Source organism: Hydra vulgaris, chromosome 08 (genome assembly GCF_038396675.1).
Source record: "Hydra vulgaris chromosome 08, alternate assembly HydraT2T_AEP".
In the NCBI taxonomy this organism is placed as follows: Eukaryota; Metazoa; Cnidaria; class Hydrozoa; order Anthoathecata; family Hydridae; genus Hydra; species Hydra vulgaris.
This window is the reverse complement of record NC_088927.1, coordinates 35,982,501-36,006,452: the sequence shown is the minus strand read 5'-3', so window position 1 is coordinate 36,006,452 and position 23,952 is coordinate 35,982,501. Positions and strand designations below refer to the sequence as shown.

The 23,952-nt window shown below is 27.5% G+C and overlaps 2 protein-coding genes across 2 annotated transcripts in view; one reads left to right on the top strand and one right to left on the bottom strand.

Annotated features, from left to right (window-relative positions):
- Window positions 1-2: 2 nt before the first annotated feature.
- LOC100192290 (guanine nucleotide-binding protein subunit alpha-12) lies at window positions 3-3,957 on the bottom strand. Its single transcript, XM_065803581.1, has 3 exons — window positions 3,412-3,957; window positions 1,473-1,523; window positions 3-1,335 (listed from the first exon to the last, which is right to left on the bottom strand). Exons 1-3 carry the CDS (start codon window positions 3,868-3,870, stop codon window positions 760-762), a joined length of 1,086 nt encoding a protein of 361 aa, XP_065659653.1. The 5' UTR covers window positions 3,871-3,957; the 3' UTR covers window positions 3-759.
- Window positions 3,958-4,172: 215 nt separating this feature from the next.
- Window positions 4,173-23,952, top strand: part of LOC100215532 (ADP-ribosylation factor-binding protein GGA1) — a 61,201-nt gene continuing 41,421 nt past the window's right edge. The window contains exons 1-4 of the mRNA XM_065803582.1: window positions 4,173-4,296; window positions 6,504-6,588; window positions 12,416-12,491; window positions 21,931-22,029. Of these exons, the coding sequence (XP_065659654.1) occupies window positions 4,260-4,296; window positions 6,504-6,588; window positions 12,416-12,491; window positions 21,931-22,029 (297 nt within the window). The 5' untranslated portion in view covers window positions 4,173-4,259. The remainder of the gene's footprint in view (window positions 4,297-6,503; window positions 6,589-12,415; window positions 12,492-21,930; window positions 22,030-23,952) is intronic.

Sequence of the window (23,952 nt, the reverse complement as noted above, 5' to 3'; positions counted from 1 at the left end):
AAGCTATTCATTCATTTTATTAAAAAAAAAAAAAAAACCTTAAAGTTATTTGCAATAACATATGTTCAAGCTAAAAAAAAAAGGATTGAAAAATTCTTATAACGAAAATATAATAAAATATATGAATAACAATAATAAAAATAAAAACATAATCATATAATAAAGACGTCAGAATAAAATTGATAGGTATATATAAAAATTACAACTACTTCATTACTTAAAAAATTGCTTTCACTGATTTGAATATGATATTTCAAATAATTTTTTATATTTTTATTTTTAAAAAAATAAAATACTACAGAATATATGAGCTAATTTCAAAATAACTTCAGTTAATTTTCCCACTTTCCTCTATGAATAAAACTTATTTCCCTTGTATTCATTTATGAAACTTATAGTGAACTAAAACCCTAAATGAATATTTTTTTTAAAATATCAACAAGATCAAACAAGTTAGGAACTTTAGTTGTGTAAAAAGCATTGTTAACTCAACCACAATTCACCACAATGTCTTTATTCCTTCGAGAACACTAGAGTCAGTGTTAGTAGATATTTCTTTATTTATTTACACATTACTTTAAACCATATATGATTTTAGGCATACTGAAAAATGCATATACATCAGGAAATTTTTTTCCTAATACATTATCATTAGAATTTGTTTATGCAAATGGCATAATACAAAAGCAAAAAAGTTCTAAGAGCAGGTGTCTATGACTAGAGCCAGTAATAGGCAAATTATAAAGAAGTCTCAAATACTCATTGTAACATTAAAGACTTCAAGTTATCCTGCAGTATAGTGTCTTTTACAGCATGGAAAACAAATTTAATGTTTTCTGTATCAATAGCAGTTGTAAAATGATGAAAAAGAGCTTTTGAACGCTCACGTCTACGACTGTCAAACATTTGTAAAATAAAGTTCTGGACATCACTTAGATTGTATGGGTCGCCTTGGAATTGCGGAAAGAAATCTTTAATACTGTTATGTTTATTTCTAATCTTCTGTTCAAGCAGGTCGGTTTTGTTGAGAAACAAGATAATAGAAACCTTTGTAAAGCATTTATTATTCACTATTGTCTCAAAGATCATGCATGACTCAATCAGACAATTTGTACGCCGATCTTCCATGATTACTTGATCATAAGCACTAGAGGACACCATAAATAGAATTGAAGTGACATTATCAAAACACTGAAACCATTTTGTGCGTTGTGATCTTTGACCGCCCACATCAACCATAACAAAAGGAACACCTTTTATCGCAAAATCATATTCTTGAATACCTTTAGTTGCTTTTCTAGAGTGAAGCATGTCCTGCTTGCTGGGCATAAAGTCCTTGAAAAATATAAATTTAAAAGAATTTTTTTCAATATTACATCAAAAATATTTTACTACTAAAGTAAAACTGTTAAGTGTGAAATGAACTTGTATGGAAAATCTCCATAAAGTAAATTAATTTTTATATAACTTACTTTTCGTCCTACTCGATCCAAACTATCAAGAAAATAGGATGTAGAATCTCCCTAAAAGAAAAATGTATCTAATCAAATATAAAAATATTCAAATAATAATAATAAAAATAGTTAAAATTAAAGAAAAATTTTATACATACATATACTTAACTATTAACATAATATTAAGTAAAATAATAATAATAATAATAATAATATACATATATATACATATATATACATACATCAAAATACTGTAAAAATATAGCAAGTCAATTGATATGATCTAAACCTACAAAAAACAGTGTTTAAAAACAATAGGCAGTAAAAAGGAAGCATAGAAGAGAAGTTTATGCTAAAACATTTTTACAACAATTTAAAAAAAAATTACAGAATATAAAAATAACTAAACTTTAGCACAAATAGTATTGGTACAAATATTCACAAAAATTAATAAAACAAATAATTTTAAAACAAAGTAAATAGTAAAATAATTATAACAGTGAAGGCCTCCATATAAGCTCATAAAAAGTTTTGATATATTTTCATCTATGATATTTTAAAAACTATTTAACATTTATACAATACATTTAGTTATGTTAGCATGGTAATAATAGAGTTTGTTCACTTTAAACTTAATATGTACATAGTTATCAGGTAAACAAATAAAAAATAATATAAAATAACCCTAAGCCCTCAGTTAATATACACAAACATACTGAAGCTCCAGACTACAGATATTATGACATTATCAGTATGAACATTATCAGTATGACATCAAGTATGACATTATCAGTGACATTTCATGTGCAGCTAAGTACACATTTGTTGAGGTGTTGTTTATATTGATTATCATGTATTAATGTAATGCAATAATAATGTTTCTAAATTAGATATTCTTCACTAAATTTAAAAACTGCTATTAAAGATTTAGATTTTTTAAAGAGCTTTTATTTTTTTGAGAATAATCAATATCTGCCAAGAAGGTTTTTTCAAGTATCTTAGTAAAAGATAATTAGGCAATGTTATAATAAAACAATAAAATATAATAAATATAAAATATACAAAATAAAAACCATATTAATCTAAAAATTTCTATTAAAAACAAAAATAAAACAAGATTACAATTTTAAAATGCCAGTTAAAAAAAAGTGAAAAAATAGTCTACAAATTAAATACTAAAGTACTAATTAAATAAATAAAATTAAATACTAAAGTAAAAGAATGAAATAATTATTCTACTAAAAAAGGATCAATAATCTGAAAACCAATGAATTTTCTCTTTTTAATTAAATATTGCTTTTAAAGCAGTAAAATAATGTTTTGCCTGAAAGTAACAATTCTAGAAGTAATAATTTTTAGAACTCCAGAAGTAATAATTTTTTATTAAGGTATATTAAAGACTATTTTGTAAAAAACTAAATAAACCGACAAAAATCATTTAAGATGTGATCAACCTCCTTATATTAGAAATATAGATGTTTTATTTTTATGCTGTGTAAATATTTCAATGTGTGAATATAAATAAATAAATAAATATATATATATATATATATATATATATATATATATATATATATATATATATATATATATATATATATATATATATATATATATATATATATACATATACTATAGCATATTTATGTAAGCATTTGCTCACTTTTTTTGCTTATCTAAATCGAAATGGCTTATTTAGAAAAAGAAAAAAAACAAAGAATAATGAGTGAAAAGATTGCTGCCCCCTGCCAAACCCTCAGTCGATGTAGCAGCACTCCGCTGCATGTCAGGTTATTTGTTAGTCAATGTATGTACTGAAGCCTCCAGCAGCAGGCTATTTCAGTATGACAGCCCCACTGCTCACCTAAATCAGCAGTATAAGATATAGATAAATATCTTCTTCGAATATTAAACATAAATTGTTCAAATTTATTTAATATAATTTTAATCTACATACCAACTGAAACTCATTTCGTCTTTTGAAAGCTGTTTGTATACCAGTATCATTCCATAGATGTCTAATTGCTTCAACATGTTCCAAAAAAAAAGCAGTATCAAAAGTAGTAGTTTGATGGTCAATATTTAATATATACTCGCCATATAATTCTGAATTTGGATCACCCCATGGTATATCTAATTTTCTTCTTGCATCTGCCAGTACTTTCATGCCTTTTAAAACATTTGAATAGATAATAGGTTTAAACTCTAATAAAGATTCCTCGCTATAATCGTCACCGTGAATAATTCTCATTTGTTTTAAAAATGTTGTTTTTCCACTTTCTCCAGCACCTAAAAGTAAAATTTTTACTCTTCTCCTGTATTGAACTTTTTCTTTTGCAAGAAAAGTATCAATTTTTTTTGATTTTTGTTTATTTTCGTAGTCTTCTTGACTCATGCAACAGGGTGCGAACGCCATGATGTTGATTTTGCTGGACCACTCTCGCACTGAAGACTTGGAAAGCGATTTGTTTTGAACAATTTACAGGCTGCGTATTGTCGTCTTCCAACAGTTATCTCATTACTTTAGTTTAATATTAACAATAAACCAGATATAGAAAGATTTCTTAGTAACGTGTTCAAATTTTTAAAATCAACACAAAATTACTAAAAAAATTATAATATTGTTGGCAAACTATGCAAAAACTTGTCCTTAATTTTTGTTTTTATGTAAAACATTGAACATTCATTAATTTGTGAAAAAAAATCATTCCATAGTCTGCAAAATATAAGTAGGCGTCGAAACAATTAGATAAAATAATAACACACAACTACGCATGCGTTAATAAGAGATACATCATTTTCAAAATGGCAGGCGTACCGATAACGTTAGTGGAATTAATAGGTACTTATTTAGTTAGCATAATTAAACGTTTATAACCTAACTCTACTTGCCACTCCTTTTTTGTATTTAAACGTCTTGAAGTTGATCATCACTTCAGTCCTTTTAATTTAATTCACCTAAATGGCTTAAATTATATTATGCAAAACATATACCTAAATGTGCATTGGTTGTTTACTGAAATTCTATTTAAAAGTTATAATGTTTATAACTTTTGCTTTATCATTTTTGAATGGTTTTTTTTTATTGTTCAAGCGTTTTATCAACACTGTTTGTTGTTCATTTTTTCTTAGCAAATTTACAACATCGCAAGAGTAGCATTAAAGTTTGTATTTGAGTCCTAAAAGTAATCAAGAGAATAAAGACTTTATAGTCAATAAAAACAAAGTCTATTTAATAGTATAATAATTTAATGGTGTATAATCAAAAAAAATTTCAAAAAAATTGACTATAATGTATCTCAAAATATTTATCAAGATGAAGAACTGGCATTTTTTCAATTTTTTTAAAAATATGTTTTTTTTTAAACATATTTTGTGACAAATGTAGCATGTAAAACATCTTATGTGGGTATAAACAATGGTGACTTCCAGTTTAGCATGTTACATCACTAAATTTATTTGTATTTGTATTTAAAAGAAATACAATTTATTTGTATTTGTATTTAAAACAAATACAGTTTAAAACAAATACAAAATTTAGAGGGTAAGTAAAAACATCAAATTTCTGCCATCTTAAAGGAAATCTATAGATAGCTATACTTTTGCTGGCATGCTTTGATACAATGTGAATTAAATGATATTTAAAGCAATAGGAATTTTTTTTGTATCATTTATATGATTTACTTTCCTGGATCTGCACAGCTATGATTCAACTATGTGAGAGTTTTATGATGAACAACTTTAGTAAATAATATGATTTTTTCAATAATAGAAGTTAATACATTCAGAAAGCATTATAAAATGGCTTTTTTATGTACATCTAGTATAACATTTTTAAATCTTTAATTAAATTTTTCTTGCACAATGATGTGAAACTTGCAAAAAATCATTATTTTATTTTTCCAATTTGTTAGCAGTAATTTTAAATAAAGCTTTTAGTATCATTAATGAATCTTAAACTTCAAATACATTGCTTCTGCTGCTTGTTCACTGAACAACCCGAGTGCAAACTCATGTTAATCTGCATAAGTCTTGTAATGTTGATCTGCGTAAGACTTATGTTGTTCTGCATAAGGACTCAACATTTTGCAAAAGCTTATGACATGTATTTGGCTTTTTATGGAATAGCTGAAGTTAAATGTTGATACATTAACTTGACATTATTCAATGTAGATGAGTTGTGTTGTCAAACTCATCATTTTTAATTTGAACAGCAGCCAAAATCTATTTCTAATCTCTCTTCTATTGAAGTAAAACTTCCACATTTTAAGAAGTAATCTGAATCAATATTACACCAACAGCAGGGGTAATTACTTTTCAATGAAACTAAATCCCACATAAGATGTTAGCAATCAAAATCTTAAGAGATAAAAGAGACAATAATTCAGTTCATCATTACCTTATCTTATATGTAATAGGCACATCTTATGCAATTGCAATGATAAACTGATGTTTAATGCCTGTATAATCTGATTTTTTATTTAGGACTTTTTTACAATATCTTCGGTGCTGAAATTACAATATCTTCTGTGCTGAAATAACTATTTCTTCTGTGCTGGCAAAAAGCATGTTTATAACTATTTTTCTTTCTTTTTTTTTTGATTTTTAGTTAAACAATTTTAACAATTAATTTTAACAAATCTATAATAGTTACAAAAAGTTACACAAAGTCTTTTTTATAAGACACATTTCATAATTTGACTAATAGATCTTGGTAGTCTACACCCGATTAGTTTTCAATTTAATTTTTTATGCATTAAAATAAGTTACCTTTAAAATTAACCTGTTTTACAGGTCCTTTTAAAGTTAGTATTAATAAACAACAATGCAAAATTGTTTTTTATATAATAAGTCATTTGGGTAAAGTATTTTTTAAATTATTATTATCATTTACATTTAACATTGTCTTGTTTGCTTAGTGACTTACTAATACTGCAAATGGAATATTTCAGCAATATAGTAATGCAGTGTTTCAGAAATATTTTCTACTGTTTATTTAATTACATTCAACTAATAGTATTTAAAAATTAACATTTAGTTTTCTTTTAGATACCGCAACCAATGTTCACAATCGAGAAAGTAATGATGTTTATGCAGGTTATATTTCAAAACAAGTTAATAAAGAAATTGATGGGTTAGTTTCTTTTAATCTTAGCAAACATATTTTTTCGAATTTTATATATATATATACATATATATATATATATATATATATATATATATATATATATATATATATATATATATATATATATATATATATATATATGTATATATATGTATATATATGTATATATATGTATATATATATATATATATATATATATGTATATATATATATATATATATATATATATATATATATATATATATATATATATATATATATATATATATATATATATATATATATATATATATATACTAGCATGCTATTAGACGCACTTTTTCTACTTTTGCAGGGTTTTTTTTTTCAACCTAAAATAACAATTTTTTTTTCAAGTGTATCTAATAGCTCTTCCATTATAATATATATATATATATATATATATATATATATATATATATATATATATATATATATATATATATATATATATATATATATATATATATATATATATATATATATATATATATATATATATATATATATATATATATATATATATAAATATATAATCCCATTGAAAATTATGCAAGTTGGGTCACTTGCATAATTTTCATTCACTGAAAGAAAGGCTGGCCAGAAGACTAGAAAGAGCTCTTCTCCTGTGCCCGACAAATCTTGTACCAGATATTTTCGGTAAAATGTAAAAAGTTACTCCTATCGCCTTTGCCGCAGCCTCGACTTCATTTTTTAACTTTCCGAAATTTCTTAGTAGGTAATAATTTGACTAATAAAATTCTTCGATCTTTATAAATTCCATTACATCTTTAAAAGTGTCTCTTATTGCCAATTCGATTCTGTGGTTTATGCAATGTATTTCAATAACCATTTGCGAGATTTTTCTGTGTTAGGGCACCATTCTTTACACCAAAGTTAACGTTTGCACCGTCAGCTGTGGCAGAAACTAGTTTTTTATTATAATCTTCAGTAGATATTTTGAAAAATGAATTATCAGACTCAAAGACACTGTTAATACCAGCAGTTACTGAGTTTGAGTCGCTTCCACCAAATTGTGACATTTCCAACAACTCGGTAACCATATATATCGGGATTCCGTTGCGCTCCATACGGACTAAAACAAGTACTTTTTCTTTTCTAGTCTTTCGTGCTTGACTTTCGTTGCTAAGTATTGAGAAGAATTTGCAATTTTTGAGAATTTTAAAGCATTTCTCACGCACAGTATTGGCACAAAACTTGATAAGTTCTCTGCCAGTGAATTTCTTTACGCTTTATGAAGTTTGATCCTGTGCGTGCACAATCAACCTGAATATATATTAAAATACTATTGTAAAAAATTAATACTTTTATGTAATAAATTAGGAACTACGATTAAAGCTTAAACTTATATGAACTTAGTTTGCATATTTAAAAAATTAACATTTATTTGCTAAAAAAATATTAACAAGAAACTAAAACTTACGAGAACAGAAAAATGCGCATGAGGCATAGTTGGATGGCAAGCCATTTCATAAGCTATTTTTACCAAGTTTTTGTAAGAATTATTTGTAGATTTTTCTTTCTCTGTCAATATGGTTTTACAATGTTGTTATAGTAGATACAATTTCTTAAAAGGACATAAATGAGTCGTAAAAAAATTATCATAATTGTTTTAAATATATGAAAATAATGAGGAATTCCATGGAAAGTAGAAAGTTTGATGACCTTGTTTTAATTAAACTTCATTGATATAGTAAATAATTATTTCGTATTTAAAATTGAAAATGATTTTTATTTATAAAAAGTGAACTAATTCAAATTTTTAACATCTTTGTTTAAAATTAGAGTTTAAAATATAAAATGAATATAAAATCTGACTATTAACCTGTTGCTCTTTGTCGTTTGCTTTTGTTTCTTTGTTTTCATTTAGGTCTTCATTCAAAAATCGGATTGCACTTCTGTGGACATCACTTTGTAAATGTCGAGAAACGCCATCTTTTTTAATGTAGCATGTCCCATTTATGTATCCTAATGCGGTTGTTCTTATTGCTCCTTTGGCATTGGCCAGGATATTCTCTTGATGAAGAGCACATACTTTACAAAAGATTTTTACAACATATAATTCCATTATCTATAGTAGTTTCTTTACAAAAAACTTCGGAAAGATTCCATTTTTTAAAAGTTTTCAAAGTGACTCTGTTTTTATTCAAAATATTATCCATTTGATTATGTATTTAAAAAAAGTATAATGGTTGAATGGTTTGTTGAAATCCTTAGTAAATATAAACCCCTTATAAAGAAAATTAATGTCGTAAGGAAATGAAAATAACTAACATTAGTTAGAAGTTTATTTCGTTTTATTATAAACATGATTCCGTTTTCTTTTTTTAAAAAGCTAGCCTAGAAACGAATTTAATGCGCATTATATGATAGGCAGCCTTACCAAGTGTAATAATTGTTGTACTTTAAATTATAAATAAATAATCACATGTCTTTAATTTTTTCCTGAATGGGGAAATAAATTTTTTTTCTCCCGATAGTTATTAGTTAACATTTTAGTTGTGAGCAATGTAACAGCTCTCACTACCAAAAAACATCCTAATATCATCGTAATTACAGAGAAAAAATTTTTATAAATAGGATAATATTGATTATGCTAAATATTAGCGTTTTTTTCTAAAGTATTTGTTTTAAATATATTTTTGTAAACCTTTTTCTAAATATCATTGATAATAGTTAATTTTAGTTAAAATACTTGAGTAACAGAATCTGGACTATCATTTGCAACCTAACCCGCAGTGACGGGGTTCAGTGTACCGCATAAGTGCAGTGTATCCTAACCCGATGACATGGGGGGAGGGGGCCATGTACCTTCTCCCCCGCCCAACCACCACTTTTTTTTTAGAGGCCCTTTTTTTTTTTCAAGAAATTGACCTGTAAATTGAAGATTTTTTTTCATATAAGGGAGTGTGTCAAGGCCCCACTTCGAAAACCGCGTCGTCCACCTTTACCCTTTACCCGTATATAAGTTTTAAGTTATCTCTTGCCGTTTTGGCTTGAAATTATAAGAAATAAATAGATCTTTTTTTTCTTTCTCTCTAATAGTGGTACATGTTTTAATTATTTATATAATATAATTATAGTTTCATACTACTTTACAGTTTTAATCAGTGCTTAAACAAAGCAAAAAATCTATTGACAATTTTTTTTAAAGAACTTGACTAGTAAGTATTCGTCTACTGATCATAAACTAGTTCATTATTTCTAATTGACGTTCTTTCTAAGATCAATCTAAAAAAGTAATGATAATGGAAACGTATGCAAAAATGAAACTTCGGCACTAAAAAATCATTTACTTCTAAAGTTGGTAAATATTCCAAAAAAAAATTTGAACAACTAAATTCTCTAACATATCATCACCGACAGGTCCAGCCAGGGGCGATTTTTGGAATAAAACGAGGAGAGTGAATCCTTCAAAAGGGACGAATGTCTCAACAAAAAAAATATTTAACTATTAGTCAAATGTTATCTCCACTCTTTTTATATGGGAGGGAGGGGAGAGGCAACAAACCCAATACAACTCGTGAAATCGTACCTGGGTCTCAAAAATTCATGATGAGGAAATATTTTAATAAACAGCTCATTATTAGTACTTTCTTAAAGGGATGAAGAAAAAAATAATTGTTTTGAAGCTATAAATAAATAAACAAAAATCGTTACATTTAAAATGAACATTACTTGTGAATGTAAATATATAAACTTATGAAATACGAAACTTAAAATTAAATATGGTGAAAAGTTTAAACTTAAAACACTTTATTTTCTTTAACTAATTTTTAACAACAACAAAAAAATTATTTAACAAACTGTTTCTTTAAAAAAAACAACTATTAGTTAACAATTGCGGTTAAATGCTTTTACAACTTTATTTCTTCTGAATAAAAATGTCACATTAACAATATCAAAAGATAATTAAAAATATTCTAAAAGATAAAAGTTTTTGTGTAACGCAAAACTTCTGAACGCGTAGGCAAATCGCCTTTTCGCAAGTAAAATGCGAGCTCCGTAATGCTTCTTAACAAGGCCTGATATATATAAGCCTTCCCAGGAATTGCGTGCAGTAGTACGTCTTGTTTGTCCACATTAAAAGTATTTTTTTAGACAACTTTACCACGATTTTTATATAGTGAGTATTTTAAGAATTTGCAGCAAAATAAAGCTATAAGAAACTGCAAGGAATAAAATGACAATTCTCGAAGGAAGGAAACAAATATGAAATAGAAAATCTAAATAAAATACTTTTAAGAGCTTTTTTATTTTCAATTTCCAAAATTAACACAAGTCAAGGAAAAAGCAGATAAGAATTTAACGACAATAAAAACATTTTTCAATATATTTGCAACTTTTTTCAGTTAGTATATTAAGGAAATACTTAATTATTTGCGCTATAAACATGGACAATTTTAAAGCTTGTTTTTCTAATGTTTTTGCTAAACTTGACTGTTTTTATCAATGCTTAGGAAAGCAAGAAAACTAATTTCTATTCAAGTGTAAAAAAATAAAAAGTCATTTAAAGTAATATTCAAATATAAAATATTTGATTGTTTTCACTACCCCCATCAAAAGTCTACGCTTATGTTGGATTATCCAAATTTTGCATTTAAAGCCGTTTGTTTATTTCCTGATGAACTGTTAGCAATAACAAAAATTGTTATTGGCAATGCTCAAAAAGCTTGTGGACTAATGCATTGTTAATTTACTGAACTTTTTTATCAAATTTTTAGGAGCCTATTTAAAATTTTTTTTTAAGTTTTTAAATACATTTTTTCAAACAGAGTGATCATTATGTTCATTATCTCTAGTAATTCATATTAACATGGGAAATTGGTCTATATAAAGGAAATAATTTCAGACAGGCATCAAATGTAGTAAATACATTTATAAAAGAAATCATGTCATTCTTTACTTTAATTTCTTCACAAAATTTATTAATCAAATGATATATTTTACAAATAAATGGCTATTTATTTTCTTATTATAAGTATTGAGAAAAAATGTCAAATATATCAAAAATATTTTTAAAAGCATTAAGACGTCAAAATGAATAAATGTAAAAAAAAAAATAAACAAAGTTTCTCATAGCTCTAGCGTATATGGCAAATTAGTTTCTTAATATATAGACTGATAAAAATTGTGAATAAATTATATATTAAAACTTTTAATTGTTGTGTAATTGCTATAAATTATAATATTTTTTTCCCCTCAACTTGTATTAAATTCAGTAGCTAAAAATAACAATCATACTAAAAAAAAGAATACAAAAGTTGTATAAAAATTTTTTTTTCAGATTTTCTTTCTTTAATTATTAAATTTTTCTAGTTTATTTAATTAAAATTTAATATTTCATTACAATTTTGTTTCTTTTTTTTTTTTCAACAATTCAAAGCTTTTTGTTTACAAAAAATTAAATTTCTTGCATGCTGTATCTGTACAGGTGCGCAATTACAATTCTGCTTGTCATGCTTCTGAATGTAAACGCAAAAAAAATCAAGCTGCTTAAATTTAATTCCAAATTGTTTTATACACAATATTTATATTTTCCAGTTAGTTTTGAATAAATTTTCAAAAGATAGTTGTGTGAAATTTTTTTTTAGTTTTTTTATATATAGAGAGAGTTATTATGTATTTTAAATGTATATATCTATCTATATTATTTAAAGGCAAAATTATAAATAATATATGTAATATAGTAAAGAAAATGATCTATTATTTTATCTTTTGTTGTTTATTCAATTAGAGTGTTTTTTTACACTTAATAGTGTTTTGTTATAATTTTATTATAAATTTTTTTTAGTCCTCACACTGCAGCAAAGTTACTTGTTGAGAAATTACAGCAACGTCAAGAGATTGTTTCACTGCAAACATTAAATGTATGAAAACATTGTTACATTATTTTACACATATATATTATACCATTTCATAGGTGGTGTTTGGTATTAGTAACTTTAGACTTATTTAGTACATATCAGCAGTGTACCCTCCGGTTTTTTCCTGGTTGCCCTGCAGGCTACTGAAATAGTTTTTATTTATCATTCAAGTCGTCTGCTATGATAATCAGTAGTCGGGTATAATAGTTTTTTTTGGGGGTTTTTTTTTGGGTAAAAATAATGTTAAAAAATTAAATAAATTTAAACGTCTGACTACTAAAATACGTCTAAGAAGAAACAGTTTAATTAAAAGTAAATTAATTGAAAAAAAAAAAAAAATTGAAAAGTTGTAACCTGTTAAACAATATGGTTAAGTAATTTTAGTTACAAAAAAATATTGGTAAAGAGATAATTATAAATATAATTTTTAATGATTGTCATTTTTGTCGTACTCAATATCTGTTTTGTTTAGTTTAAATTTATTATCCATTTCGTTTTAGAATTGAAAGTAGTGATCGACCGAAACCGAAATTTGAGTCGAAACCGAAAGTACCAAAATTTCGGTTCAGTTAAGCCGTAGCCGAAACCGAAATTTCGGCTGAAATTTGAAAAAGAATGTTTAAAATCCCTGAACCTTTTATGATCACTGAATTAAAGCTAAAAAAGTTATTTTATATATATATCTAATCTTTTTCATGTTTTTTGGCAAAAGTCTGTTTCTTTAATTTGAAAGAATGCCTCCAGCAGTTAAAAACAACCTTTTTACTTCAGTAGATGTTGGTGGATGTCTAAGAAATCTCTTTGCTACTTTTGCCAAAACAAACTTTGCTTTTAATGTTGTTTTCTAATATAAATCTATGAAAATTCAGACCAATCAATTTTTGAGATATTGTCAACCCAACCAGGCATTGCAAATTGCAACATTTCAGCCATCTGCTGTTTTGTTCTGGTGTCAAATAAGGGTATTGTTCTTTTTTTTAATTGTAATAGGCTCAACTTGATTTGAGGTTGGTATATTTTCAGGACTGCCGGTAGTTGTAAGTATTGCTTTTTCAGTTAGGAGATTTTTTAGAGTAAACAACTTCTTAAATGTGATGAAAGTCCGCTAAGTGATTGAAGTTTTGGATTGTGAGATCCACGAGATATTTTCAAATTGAAGATATTGCAAGTTCCGTATTTGAAATCACTAGCTGTCACGGTAAAATGATTCCATAAACCAGTTTTTTATAGATTATTTTTCATTGTAAAATTTAGCACTGAGAAACTTTTGATGAAACTATTGGTTTGGGTTGCTTTACTTAAATGTTAATTCATTTTAAGAATGATTTGAGAATAGTAACTTAAAACTATTATGTAACGTGATTTCAATTAAAATTTTTACAATTGTTATAATTAAAAATTGATTTACTATCAAACGATTACAATTAGGAAACCGTCATGATCACACTCTTTATAAAAACTTAAAAAAAATCTTATAAAAGTTTCGGTTCATTTTGGTTGCAGTTTGAACAGAAATTTCGGCAGAAACAGGAAAAGTAAACAAATTGTTGAAGCAGAAATTTCGGTTTCGGTTTCTGCCGAAATTTCGGCCAAAGCCGAAAGTTTCCATTCACTAATTGAAAGAAAATGTAATCTTAAAACTCCTTTTAAATTGAGAAAAAATGTGCTTCAAAATGCCAGAATGTTTAAATAAAAAGTATAGTCACACTTTGAAATTTTTTCAAAAGCCAACCCACGACTTTGAAAGTCGTGTCGACTTTTTTTTTATTAAGTTAAGTAAAATTATATAACCCACCGTAGTGTGCTCATTATTAAACAAAGTGTATACTGCTTTAAATGCTTTTTCAAGTTTTCTTTCAAATAATTGCCAGGAATAAAATCTTCAAATATCAAAGTATGGTTTTATTAATAAACACGCTTGTGTAAGTAACAAACTGCCTGGTCGTCCTGCGGGGCTACTGACAGACATTTTTTTTAAATATAGTAGTCCTTAGAGAAAACAAGTCATCTTGTGCCACCAGACAACCACGAGGGTACACCCCTGCATATATATTGATTAGCACAAAATAATGTTTATTTTTTTAAATGTTATTCACAGCCACATTAGGTACAAATTTTTATATTAGCATTTTTTTTTTTTTTTTGTTATGCAATTTTTATTCTCTTTTTATTTATGCAAGCCCTCATTTTTCCAACTAACAGGTATAAGTGTGATGCAATATGTGCTTTTTTGCATTTTTTTGTCAATTTTATAGGATACTAATAGCGCTTCATATGTATGCGCTCTCCCCTTAACTACCTTTTGATATGTATCTTTTTGAAATCATAGTCAATAGCATATACAATGTAAAGTCTGCTCTCTCAGATTTACTTCTCTACCTATCTGTTTAACTTCATTGTTGTTGTTGTTAACAGTGTCTTAAAGAGCAGCAAATATTATTTAAAGTTCGGATTACAAAGTTTACTGAAAGGTAAAGTTGACTTAGGCTTCGACTTTGGTGTCTAAATTGAAATAGGAAAACAAGGCAGAAGCCTTGTTCGCCAAGGTTTGTGTTTCGAAGTTAAAGATTTAGGAGAGAAACCACAATTTAAAAAAAAAATAGTAATAAAATAACTAGTAGCCTTCTTCCAGTAAATTCAGGTCTTGAAAAGTTGACTTCACTGGTCCTTACCATGTCTACCTAACTGGTTATCTTCATTGGTTACCTGTTTGCAATCATTCTATTGCTGACGGAATTTTGTTCAATTCTTTTCTATTAAAAGATTTATCAAAATAGTTAAAAAAATTGTGTAATTACTATTTGGTTATTTTGATTCATTTTATATTTTTGTTTATATGTTTATTATTTCACATCGTATGTTGAGTTATTATGAAATATTTTATAAAATAAGTTACAAAGACAGACTAATTTTTAACTGTAGCTTGTGTCATCATAAAATAAGTATTTGAGCATTCTTGTTATTGACAAAACTGCCACAATAACTTTTAATTTATTTGTATTTGTCTAAAGATTGCTGTATAACATGTGTTACTGAAGCTATGACTTAAAAATTTTTTATAATCCATTTTAATAATAAGATTGGTTATCTTATAAGCAATGCTGTGCAATTAAAACTAATCACACTTACCTCCATTTTCCTTAAGTGTGGAACCCAGAGCTTATTTGGGGTACTGCTTTTTTTCAGCAACATGGGGGGGGGGATGTTTTTAAGATCACCTGCTCCCCCCCCCCTCCTCCTAGTTAAAACCAGTGTCATGACGATGATTTTTCATCATCATTTTCTTAATCATCATTTTAATGATTTGTGTTTATCTTGTTTAGTTTTATCCGAAGGTAAGGAGTTGATACAAAGCATTTCTTTGAATAAATGAATTTACTGGTTGACATAATCATGTTGCTTAAGTTACAAAAAGAAAACCACGTTACTTGAGAATTTAATAAACGCTTTTGTAGCAATTACCACGTGGTTTGTAAATAATTATTGAAAATTGTATTTTTAACATTTATTAACTATATTTTAGTAAATTTAATTAATTAGTTATTAATACATTAAATAATTAGTAATTAAATGTTAAAATACTTGAAACAATTTTTAATCAATATTGCATAATTTATCCACATTTATTGAATCGCATAATATTTTAAAAATCAACAAAATAGTTTATGACTTGTATTCGAATAACTATTCAAATAAAAAATATAAGCATTTAATAAACCTATTTACTGTTATTTTAACTTTGAAATCTTGATTTAAATATTAGCAAATCTGTTCATTTAACTTTCACTTAAGGTTAATAATTTTTAAAGAGATTTATAAATTAAAGGTATTTAAAGAATAGATAAATACTGTAAACGTAATTTTAAAAATATTACATTTTTTAAAATAAAAAACATTGTACCTTTAACCCATATAAACCCATGATTTTTAAAATGTGTTTCTTGTCTTTATTTGGTGTGATTTAGGTCCAAATGAACAATATTCATCAACTGTTTCATAATTTTTTATATACTTGAGTGAATATAGGTGAAAATATAGGTGTCAGTTTAAACTGACGCTAGCTGCAGGAGGGTACAGGTTTTCTCACGTGTCATATTTGGCTTTGACAAGAAGAATAGTCAAACTCTGAAACCAGGAATCACATGGCAATGTTAACTGATGCAGCATAACTCACAGTGACGTTTTATAACTGTTATTAATTATTTCACAAGGCCACCTAGCGAGTGAAAACTGCCCGTTTGACGCAAAAGTGTTCAGAAACAACGAAATGGATGCAAAAAATATCATGAACTTTTAAATAGCACATAATAACTGTAATGTCACATAAATGTTAAATTGCAAAGACTATATTTCATTGACAAAAACAGGCATCAGTTATTTGCAGTGGAATGCCTTAAAGCAACCAGGATGCAGTCCCACATTGCACTTCTCACAGTAGAAGACTGATGTGCCTTTGCAGCTGAGTGCAACACATCGATGCTGTGTACCCTGAGCAATCCAGTGATCTGTGGCATCCGTGCGTACTTCAGTAAGTACTCGTCGATCGACTGCTAGACGAGGTGGCAAATAGGGCACTGAATTCTTCTTCATTGATAGTGTCTGCACATAGGTTTGTGCAATCTGACGTCGAAATGACAGCAGATCATGCTCCGGGGCGCCAGGTATTTTCTCCTGCATACGGTACAGCTGGAAGGCGTTCTGAACGGCCAAATCAACACAAAATCTAAATATTGGCCAATAGCATTTCTTTGATCGGTGCTGAATCATATAGCAAGCTAGATTTTGGTCTAGGCGGTCAACACCACCCATCCCATAATTGTACAGTTGTATTACTGAAGGCTGATCAACGTCTATGCGCTTCTTTTGTGCTAATGAATATCTCTTAGCTTTGCGAAGTGGTGCGACACCAGCGTAAGTTGATGCGACTGTCACAACCTTACTGTCATGCCAGCGTACCAAGCATACATTAGCCTTTTGATCCAGGGCAACGTCATGCGAGCCACAAGGCTGCTTGTCCATTGCTTTGATGTTTTTCAATGGCGCACCTTCAGTTCGGTTAGAACGGAGAGTGCCCGTGGCGGCCATTCCTTTATCCGCTAGTAAGCGCAACAGTCGTGGGCTGGTAAAGAGGTTGTCAAACACAATCTGAAAGAAATTACCGTCACGTTTTGGTAAATCTTTTGTGAGATTGACCACCACCGATCCAACGAGGCCCAGATCTTTATCTGTCGTGCCGGCACCTTGATATGGGTAGAAATTGATTACATATCCCAAACGAGTTGCTGCCACCTACATCTTATACCCGAACTTGATGGGTTTGCCATGGATGTATTGCTTTGCACCGTGTTTTCCGTAATAAGGGATCATACTTTCGTCGATGCTGATGATTTGTTCAGGCTGAAAGTTTGCCAGGCAAGCAGCATTGATGGACTGGATAAGAGGGCGGACTTTGGCAAACCTGTCAGTCATATCAAGTTCGTTGTTATTAGCAAAATATATATTACTCATTATGGAACTGAATTTATTGCGTGACATAGCGGCCGACACCATGGAATTGTGTACATCCCCCGCAGTTTCCCAATACATAGGGCGACGAGGCAGAGGAGCATAGCCGCTTATTAGAAGAATCGATAGGAAAAGCTTGAGTGATGTAATGTCCAGATCAAAATTGTCATGGTCTTTTTGAGCAGCATATTCTTTGCTTTCGTTGCATATTCTGTGCATTATTTCTGGTGTCATGAACAACTCAAATAATGACACTGGTGACAGATGGTTTTCTACTTTAGGTGGGGGTATGGTCCATGGAAACTTTTCCTTTCTGACGGCCTCCTTGAATTCGCTTTTGACCCATGACGGTTTATACGGAACTTGTTTCTTTATTCTCTTGTGCTGCGGACCCTGTTCCACTATATCATCTGCAGTGTCCTGTGTATTATTTTCTGCATTGTCCTCCTCTGCAGTGTCTTCGTCCGACTCTTCCATTCCAATAACATCAGTTCCATTGGGTCTTTGTAGTTTCATCGTCGCTTCCGCCAGAAGTTGATTACGATTGAGACTGTTTGGATCTCCACACACCTCATTCTCATCACCAGAATCTTCGTCAGTGTCTGCACCAGAGGTTATTGGAGGAACAATTGATATTTCGGCTCTCTGAAGACATTCATTGTCTGTATCTTCTAGCAATTGTAGCACCTCATGAAGCCGGTACCTGCAAAATATATGAAATTAGTTATTACTTATTTATTTGCTCTGATGTTGAAATGACGTCAAAACATTCCCACAAATTACGTCATTATAAAATAGCAGTAAAATAATAATAAAAATTAACAATAAACAACTCTCAACCTTCAAATATAAGAACTCAGAAGGGAAATAAGGTGGGTCACAGTAACTTACATAAATACCAGACTGCTGTAGTTTAATTATTTTGTATTAGATAAGGCTCATATATTTACAAGGAGTCATACAGTGTCTACAAACTGATGAAAATGCCTTCTATTCCGAGGTGAATAAACTGTTTGAAAACCTGTACCTCCCTGCGGCTAGTGTCAGTTTAAACTGACGCACAGAAATCGCATAAAAGTTTAAGAAGACTAGCTTTGTTGACTATACCGAATATTCAAATGTTAAAACGATATTTAACAATATATTTAATCTATATTTCAACTAAAAACAAAACATATATGCATACCTTTTTCTTGACGAAACACTCATGTTCGAAAAATATTAATCAACGCTACTAAAGTGTGTCAACTGAGCAAAAATTAAAATAAGTTAATGCAGTTTACTTTATTATCAGCATCATACATTCACACATGGAGTAATTATTACGAAAAATGCAAATAATGTTTGTTATTTTGCAAATTAAATCGGATAATGTGACTGTCAGTTTAAACTGAGGCTAGCCACATATGGGTTAAAAAAATGTATTATATTTTTCTTATTTATTAACTCTAATTAAAAAAAATTACGTTTAATACATAAGTTACATTTACTTCAGATTTTTTAAACATAAAAGACATTGAAGTTTAAAAATAATTAGATTTTAAGAAACAAAACTTTCTGAAAAAGTTTACATTTCGTTTTTTCTTTTTCCTCAAGTAAACTAAAATAGCAAGCTAAAGATCAAAAGTTCATTCATTTAAAATTTAAATTTGCGTGATAGTTATCAAGACTGAAATTTTTTTGCTTTTGTTCATTTATTATCAAAAGCAGATCACTTTTGTCAACAACAAAAAAGTTCCCTTTCACTGAATGGATATTTTGAAATCATTCTATCTTTCGGATAAGCAATTTTTTTATACATTCTATTGTTATAAAACTGCGCAATAAATTATTAAAATTAAGTTTTGTTACGACTTTTTTTTTTTTTAAATTAACATTCATTTAGTAACCGAAAGACAGTTACGTTACGAAAGACGTTAAGTAGCTAAAATAAAGTGAAAATTATTTATATACCGTAAAATCGCCTAAGTTTGCTCACTTAACCTTTGAACATTTTTTTATCACGCATAAATAAAAAAATTTAATTTTTTTTTCCTGAAACATGCAGAAAATTATATTAATAATTGATATTGTAAAAATAAAAAATAAAAACTTGTACTCAATATCTAACTTAAAAACATCTACTTTGACCGAACTTTCAATACCATCTCATAAGTTCAGCCGCTATATAAATACTATTAACCTATCACAAACCTAATGTCACAAATAATGAAAACTTATTTTTAAATGTTGTTTTATTGTAAAATTTTGATATAAGTTCAGGTAATACTAGTAACTAAAGAGGGTGTTGTCCTGGGCTCAAAAAAAAAAAAGAAAAAGAAAACAAGGAGTAAATAAAAAAAGGTCTTTTTAAATAAAAGTAGAGTAATTTTTAATTTTTATTGTAGTTAGTCAATTATTTTATTACTTTGGCAATTATCACATTTGCTTCGCCACTGGTTAATAAAATTAAAAATATTTTTTTCAATTAGATTTAAAAAGGTTTTTTCAATTAACAAAAAAATACTACTTTGCTTTAAATGAGCTTTGTATGTTTATTGGCAATTCTTGCATGTATCATTGACCATAGTAGAACAGCAAGATCCACACAACCAAACGTTACAGGATTCGCAATGCATTCATAATTGTTGTTGAGCTCTAATTTTATATCCAAAAAAAATGTCACAAGTTTGATATTTTTTAGAACTCAAAGAACCGGCAGTTATTTTTGAAATTATGAACAAATTTTTTATTCAAATAAAATACCATGGTGTGTATCCATTTTGAAAATGTCAAAATTTACTGGTAAATTTACAGGTAAAGTTACCAGTAAATTTTATATTCGCAACACTTATCAACATTTAACAATATTACCACTAATTGTCTCCTTTGTTTATTCGTGAATGACCGAAGTTAGAGTATTTCAAAATTTCACTAATTTTTATAAAAAAAGTAGTTAATTTTCAAAAATTAATAATTTTTTTCTGTAAAAATAATTAATTTGGTTTAATTTGATTCTTAATAATACGAACATTAAGTTTGATCATTTATTTTAATAATTTGCTTTTTTTAGATTTTAATAGTACATTTTTTCAAATTGTTGTTTTGCCAAAGAATTATTTCAGCATGTTGCATATAAATATTTTTTTTATAGATTCATATTTACGAACCAATTATAAATATTATTTAAGAAAAAGTAGTTTGTAAAATTTGAGTTTTGCGTGCTTTTTTATATTTTTTCTTAAATGACTAAAGTTACATGGTGACTGAACTTAGGTGATTTTACGATACTACTGCATTTAAAAATGAAATTTTTTAAACTTTAATAAAAAAGCAACAAAAAAAATAATTTTTGGGCGCCCATACCGCTCCAGCGGTACTAAAACAGATCTAGGTTTGTCCCTGTCTATATTATATGTTTATTATTAGCACAGGTTTTTCACAAAACCTTTAACTGTTAATAAACTATATATGTTTCTAAAGTTTGTCATGTAAAATGTTTGTCATAACTGCTGTAGAGAATACAAGATAGGAGCTTTGTGTACTGTTTAAAGTATAAAATATGTAAACTGATTTTTTTAATTATTGCATCATAATTGGGGCGAAAAGATTGTTAAAGAAACAATTTTTTTGTATAATTATAAAGTTATGCTTTTAATGTTACTTGAATAATTTCAAATTATATTGCAGTAAAACTTAACAACAGCAAAATTTCTTACAAATAAGTTTGTCAAAATAAAATAAACAAATAGTTAAATTTAAATCTAACAGAGTTCAAGTTCTCTGATTGATAATAAAATAGTAATAGAAATAAGGTTTGTGTATGTTTTTAAATAAGTCAAATTAAAAAAATTAAAATTAAAAAAATGTAATCAATAATGTAAGCTTTATATACAAGTCTGCATACGTTTTATATTAGCTCAAAACTTATAATTTTATTTTATGTTTTTTTATTTAGATTATTGAACGATGTGTAAAAGACTGTGGGACAAAGTTTCATCAAGAAATTGGCAAATACAAGTTTATTAATGAACTAATTAAATTACTTTCACCAAAAGTATGTATCTGTAGTTGTTTAAAATACTTATACCAAAAGTCTGCAGTTTTTTAAATACTTGTATCATTGTCTGTGCAAACATACTTTCACTATTGTCTGTATGCCTAGTAAGTGACAGGGGTCCCAGCCCCAGCTAAAAATAGGACTTTTTACCCACTCGGCCCCAGCAAAATTACAAGATATGGCAGGGATTGATAGCCGGGGCTGAAGAAAAAAATTATAATACTTTATTTATTTAAATTTATGCATTTACTATTTATTAAATACTGGCATATATATATATATATATATATATATATATATATATATATATATATATATATATATATATATATATATATATATATATATATATATATATATCAGGCCTTGTTAAGAAGCGTTACGCAGCTCGCATTTTGCTTGCGAAAAGACGATTTGCCTTCGCGTTCAGCAGTTTTGCGCTACGCAAAAACTTATATCTTTTAATTATTTTTGATTGTTATATTGAAATTATCTTTTGATTGTCGTTAACGTGACGTTTATTCAGAAGAAATAAATTCGTAAGTAAAAGCATTTAACCGCAATTGTAAACTAATAGATTTTTTGTTAAAGAAACAGTTTGTTAAATAATTTTTTTGTTGTTGTTAAAAATTAGTTAAAAAAAATTAAGTGTTTAAGTTTTATCTTAAGGAATTAAATATATAAATTTCTTTTAAATATAAAATTTATTTTTAGTCATAATAGTTTAAAAAAGTACAATTTATTTTGATGTAAATGTTTTATTAATAAGATATTTTGTTTATTGTTAATTCAATAACGTAAAGTTTTAATGACGTTCGTTTAATTTATGAAAATAAATTATGATCACGAATATGTTATCGGTAACTGATAAACAACAAAAAAAAACTCTTTCTTGTTTAAAAACATTAAAATGAGTTCACATATTAAATAAGAAAAAATTTATTAACTGTAAAATCATAAGAAAATAAACAAACATTATTTTACGTTTCATGAAAAAAATATTTTTTTCAAAATAAAATTTAGTTCATATTTGAAAGAAATAATAAAAATGATTTTTTAAATAAGAACTTAGATTTTATTTGTAACTTTTGTTATAGTGAGAAAAAAACAAACTGTTTGTATGATTTTTAACGCGTTAATAAAATAACTTTAATTACAATGCAGTACTTGAAAAGACGCGAGTGATACAATATAACTTCTAACGATGCAAAATATATTTGATGAGTTGAGTTACTTAGAAATACGTTACGCGTTTTCGCTACGCAGCGAAATCTCGTAACAAGGCCTGATATATATATATATATATATATATATATATATATAGGTTAGTCATCTCCGTTTGAAATTTAACCCACAGAAAAATGCTGGCATGATGGCCAACTTTTAGTGTTTATCACTTTTTTTTTGCGCTCGCCAAATTTAGCGCTTTTTTATGCGCTCGCCAAACTTTTTGCTGGCTTGTGTGGAGCGCAAAAAGACAAGCCTTTTCGTGCTCGCACACACAGATATATATATATATATATATATATATATATATATATATATATATATATATATATATATATATATATATATATATATATATATATATATATATATATATATATATATATATATATATATATATATATATATATATATATATATATATATATATATATATATATATATATATAGAACCCTTAGATGTTTTCCGAAAGTTTTTTCCATATTTTGTTGACAAAAAGTAAAAATTAAAATGCAAGACCGGAATTTTTTTTTTTTAATAATGATAGACTGCCTGCCCCAACCAAACCCTCAGTCGATGTAGCAACACTCCCTTGCGGGTCAGGCTATTTGTCAGTCAATGTAGCAGCACTCCCTTGCGAGTCAGGCTATTTGTCAGTTGATGTAGCAGCACTCCCTTGCAAGTCAGGCTAT

What these genes read in the sequence shown, in the direction of transcription:
- LOC100192290 (XM_065803581.1), bottom strand. Translation starts at nt 3,870, where the DNA reads ATGGCGTTCGCACCCTGTTGCATGAGTCAAGAAGACTACGAAAATAAA. An exon ending in GACGAAATGAGTTTCAGTTG is followed by an intron (nt 1,524 to 3,411) that starts GTATGTAGATTA and finishes TTTTTCTTTTAG; the next exon opens with GGAGATTCTACATCCTATTT. An exon ending in TGGATCGAGTAGGACGAAAA is followed by an intron (nt 1,336 to 1,472) that starts GTAAGTTATATA and finishes ATATTTTTCAAG; the next exon opens with GACTTTATGCCCAGCAAGCA.